Source organism: Solanum verrucosum, unplaced genomic scaffold (genome assembly GCF_900185275.1).
Source record: "Solanum verrucosum unplaced genomic scaffold, falcon-dt-bn FXZP01000115.1, whole genome shotgun sequence".
NCBI lineage: Eukaryota > Viridiplantae > Streptophyta > Magnoliopsida > Solanales > Solanaceae > Solanum > Solanum verrucosum.
Window position 1 is genome coordinate 1485118 of NW_026020680.1, and position 4650 is coordinate 1489767.

At 28.1% G+C, this 4650-nt stretch overlaps 1 protein-coding gene across 1 annotated transcript; it reads right to left on the minus strand.

Annotated features, from left to right (window-relative positions):
* Positions 1-3797: 3797 nt before the first annotated feature.
* LOC125812294 (monothiol glutaredoxin-S10-like) lies at positions 3798-4377 on the minus strand. Its single transcript, XM_049491804.1, has one exon. It carries the CDS (start codon positions 4336-4338, stop codon positions 4030-4032), a length of 309 nt encoding a protein of 102 aa, XP_049347761.1. The 5' UTR covers positions 4339-4377; the 3' UTR covers positions 3798-4029.
* Between the last annotated feature and the right edge of the window lie 273 nt (positions 4378-4650).

Sequence of the window (4650 nt, forward strand, 5' to 3'; positions counted from 1 at the left end):
GAGATAACACCGACTTAAAAATTAAATTCAGACTTTGCAAAGGTCGAAATATATCATTAATTTCTATTAATTTTTTTATCAGTGTGAAAATTGAAATAAACTAAAAAATGAAAGCAAAAATGAAAGAAATGAACCAACTAGGATTTCAAATATATTATGATGAAGTACTATGGTTATGGGTATCGATGTTTTTTTTCAAAACAATTGATTTACTGATCGAATTAAACCAATTATTCAATTTTTTAAAATAAAATCAAAAGTTTAATTTTATATAAATTTATAATTGTACTGAATAATTTATAAAATTTATAAAAATAAATAAATAAAATGAAAGAATTGTACTGAATATATTTTAAGATATTTTAAAAAATATACAGTTTAATTAAAATATAATCTACATTTGAATGATTTGTGGGTGGTGAATTTCATGCATTTGTGTATGTATATAAATAATCATATAGTATATTATTTCTACATAAGTTAAATTTGAAAGAAGTGAATGAAGTTAAAATTCTCATAAAAATGAGAGACAAGAGAGAGCTGATCGGATGGTAAACACTCCTCACTTCCAACCTTAAGGTTGTGAGTTCGATTCCCCAAGAAAGCATAATGTGGGAGCCCCTCTTGGGGAGGGGTTAAAAAAAATTGAGATGGGGAGATAATAGGAACATTGACCTTTTTTTTATAATAATAAATTTATCCCTAATTAATACATTTAAGAACAAAATAATTTTTTTATATAAAATATAGTCATTAGTGATGAAACTAGATTTTGTTCAACTACGAAATACATATAACTTTAGAGACAATTGATGTCGTCACTGATTGAAGTAAAATAATTAGGGACGATATAATTTTGTCGGTAGTAATAACCTTTCTAGTGACATAGCATACTATTAACTACAAAAATATATACTTTTTACGACAAATAAATTTGTCACAAATATTTAAGCATTTGGGGACGATTTTTCTTTTTGTAGTTAAATAATACTTTTAGCGACAAAGCACTAAATCGTATTTGTATACTTTTAGCGACACACATTTAGTGACAAATGATTGACGAATTATTTTTCATCTCACAAGATTTTTAGTGACGAAATATGATTTATAAATGACGAAATTATTTGTCCCTGATAATCAAATTTGTTGTAGTGAAGTCGAGTTTAAATTTTTTCTATCTATTAAGTTTTTGCATAAAATTAGGTGAGGATCAACTTCAATCGATCATATTCAAGGGCGGACTTAGAGGTTGCCGAGGGGTTCACCCGAACCTCCTCGACAAAAAAATATGTTGTATATTTAAGGTACTTTTAAGAATTTTTATGTTTATATATTGATTTTGAACCTCTAAATGTAACCCTTAATGGAAATGTTAGATCCACGATCATATCTCTCATAATATGAAAAGTTATGTACTTCATTACCCACAAAATAATGATCTTTGAGTCTTCTTTCCAACTCATCAAATTGTTTGTCAATATATATATATATATATCTATAGTATTACAAATTTGATGTCTTTTTTAGTGTATATTGTATCCTATAGGAGTTGCTCCGCTATCGTAGAGGACTCTGACCGGCCAAGGACCTAAAGAGGAACACAATGATTTTGTCAAGAATCTATTAGATGTTAGGAAACATTAATGGAAAATTGATTTTCAAGGCTAATAATATTGACTTAGGATTTCTTTTTAAATTTTTTATTTTTTAGGATTAATGGTGAGGTTTAGACAAACATCTGATTCTTGTCTATATAAATAACAATTATCTGTTTGATCTTCAAAGTTGAAAATAAACTTAGGGTAACAACTTAGATGGCTTGCCGAAAATTAATATAGTGTCCCTCCATATATATTTTTTCCAGAAAAAGATAAAAAAAAAATGTCTTTAAACTATGTGAAATTGAACAAAAATGTCATCCATTAACAATACTAGCAGATATAGAATTAGCTACAAAATTTATCGGTAATCCCCAGCTAATCTGTCACTAAAATAGCTCCTAGATAATTGGATTTTCATATAATCCATAGCTTAATAATGAAACTCACATGAAAATTTTAGACCAATCTATTAACTAAGCACATTTTAATTCAATTTCTCATAGTTTAAGCTAAGGACATTTGTGATCCTTTTACGTCTTTTTATGCTATCCAAAGAAAATAATCAAAAGGAAAGAAAAAAAAAAGGTTCTAAATATGTTAATGGGACGACAGTGAGAATATAAACTTAAAAGTGGCCTTTATTTTAGTTATCATGGAGAATATATGTGCATTCACCAGAATGACGTTACAATGGTTCATTTTTTGATGGCCATACATATTGAGAGATGTCACTTCAAGTTTTTACACACTTTCGAATCTTCACATTACTGTCTTGATATATCATTACAAAAATTATTAGTTAATTAACGCATTGTTTAAGTGGTTAACTTTTCGTCTAATCATTTGTACATACCAAAATAATAACCTATGTGGTGTAGCTTTTTAAATATGGTCTAACAGTGTTGTTTATAACTTTATATTATATACATCGTGGAGTAAACTAACCATTATGATTAATTCATGCATGCAAAGTTTGTTAGGCACTCGAATTTCTTCTTTTTTTCATGACTAAAATTTTGTACTCTCTTCGTTTCGATTTGTTTGTCTTACTTTTCTTGTTAGTTTGCTTAACAAATAATATCACTTTTATAATTAGTAACTCTTTACATTCAACATCATTATATTTCAGACCGCAAGATTCAAAAGACATTTTGGTACACTAAATACTACAAAATTTAATTTTTTTAATATATTCTTATAGGGGTGTACAAAATCGAACCGAAAATCGAACCAAACCGCAAATCGAGAAAAAAAACCTGACTAGTGGTTGGTTTGACTTGATATGATATTGAAAAAAAAACCCGACTATATTTGGGTTGATTTGGTTTTAACTAATTAAAAAAACCAACCCGAGACCAAACCAACCCGACATTATATATATAATTTTAAAATTTATTTTATACATAAAAATATTTACTTTGATATAATTTTTAAATATTTCTTATACTTTTTCATAGTTTTTATCTTTTAATATATTATTTCAAGTTTGAAACTTAGATTCTGAATGGTTCAATAAAGATTATAGTCCACAAATGTTGGTAATTATAATAAAGCTTAAATCAAAATCAAATTAATACTAATGCAAAAAGAAAATCAATTCAACACTAATAATGACAATAATATTGAATATTTGTTCTTTGGTTTAGACAATTCAAATACATAATCTAATTTTAATTTCCTTTAATATTTAGTCATGTAACCAATACTTATTAAACCTACTTTAGCATGATTTAGTACTTTTAAATTATGATCATTTTCATTATGACTTGTTAATTTGCAATATTTGTCTTAACGCGATTTCATTATTATTATTTTTTTGTTGGATATTCTAGTGTCATTACTCATATCATATTTTGTGTTATTTTCTTAAGAAACACCTTAGATAATTGTATTTTGGTAGGACTAAAGAAACATTTGAAGTACAAGTAAATTATATGTTTGTATGAATACTTTACTGGAAAAACCCGAAAAAACGCAAAAATCCGAAAAAATCCGAAAAAACCCGAGGTTGAAAGATCCGAGTTTTATTGGTTTGGTTTGGTTTATAGATTTAAAAATCCGACACAAATGGTTTGGTTTGATATTTGAAAAATCCGAACCACCCGATCATCTACACCCCTATTTTCTTTAAGTTTTGTTTCAGATTGAACTAAGAAAACCAAATTGAAGAAGACAGAAATTCATAAAGAAGAGATAGTGTTACACACTTATAAACATTGTTGCATTTCTATTTTTTAAAGAGAAATTGCATTCAGCATTTAGCACTTCTCATAAAGATCATGGCCTATTATATAAAAATAAAAAGCCATGAAGGAAGAAGTTTGACAGAAAGTACAAAATTTAAAAAGGAAAAAAAGAGGCCCAAAAAAAGAAAGGCCTTGTTGTTGTCTTTATATGTATATATATATAAGCAAAGGGTGTCTCATCACTAAAGCCATAGAGCTCCCGCATCTTTAAGCATCTTCTTGAGTGAACCATTGATATGAAGTGTCATAACAGTGTTAGCTGATCCCACAAATCGACCACCAATAAACACGGCTGGTACAGCCGGGCTACAGCCTAACCTGAGGAGAGATCTCTCCATATCGCGTCCATTCATATCTTCATCAAGTTCATAAATCATAGGGCTAACACCTTGCTCGTAAAATAACCTCTTAATTGCATGACACATGCAACATGAACTCTTGCTAAATATCACAACTGCCTTTTGTGATGCAATTTTCACTACACGATCCATATCGATTATTATTTAATTTGATTTGAATTTTTTGTTTATATTTATGAAAATATATAGGGTTTATAAGTTGTTTTCTTGAAGTTGGATTTGCTAGAGACTAGAGAGTTGGTTTTGAGATGGTAATGGAGATGTTATGAAGGGATATTTATATAGGGGGGAAATGATCATGATGATATCGTTGAAGGTGGTGGGATTTGGATAATCTTAATAGTTTATTGTATTTTAAGAAATTAAAAAGGAGATGGGGAAAAGTGAAAATTCTTTGAGATATTTGGATAGATTCTAGATTCTTGATTGTGCCATGGTACAATA

Bases quoted from the DNA above. Each gene is read 5' to 3' on its own strand.
- LOC125812294 (XM_049491804.1), bottom strand. From the start codon at position 4,338: ATGGATCGTGTAGTGAAAATTGCATCACAAAAGGCAGTTGTGATATTT.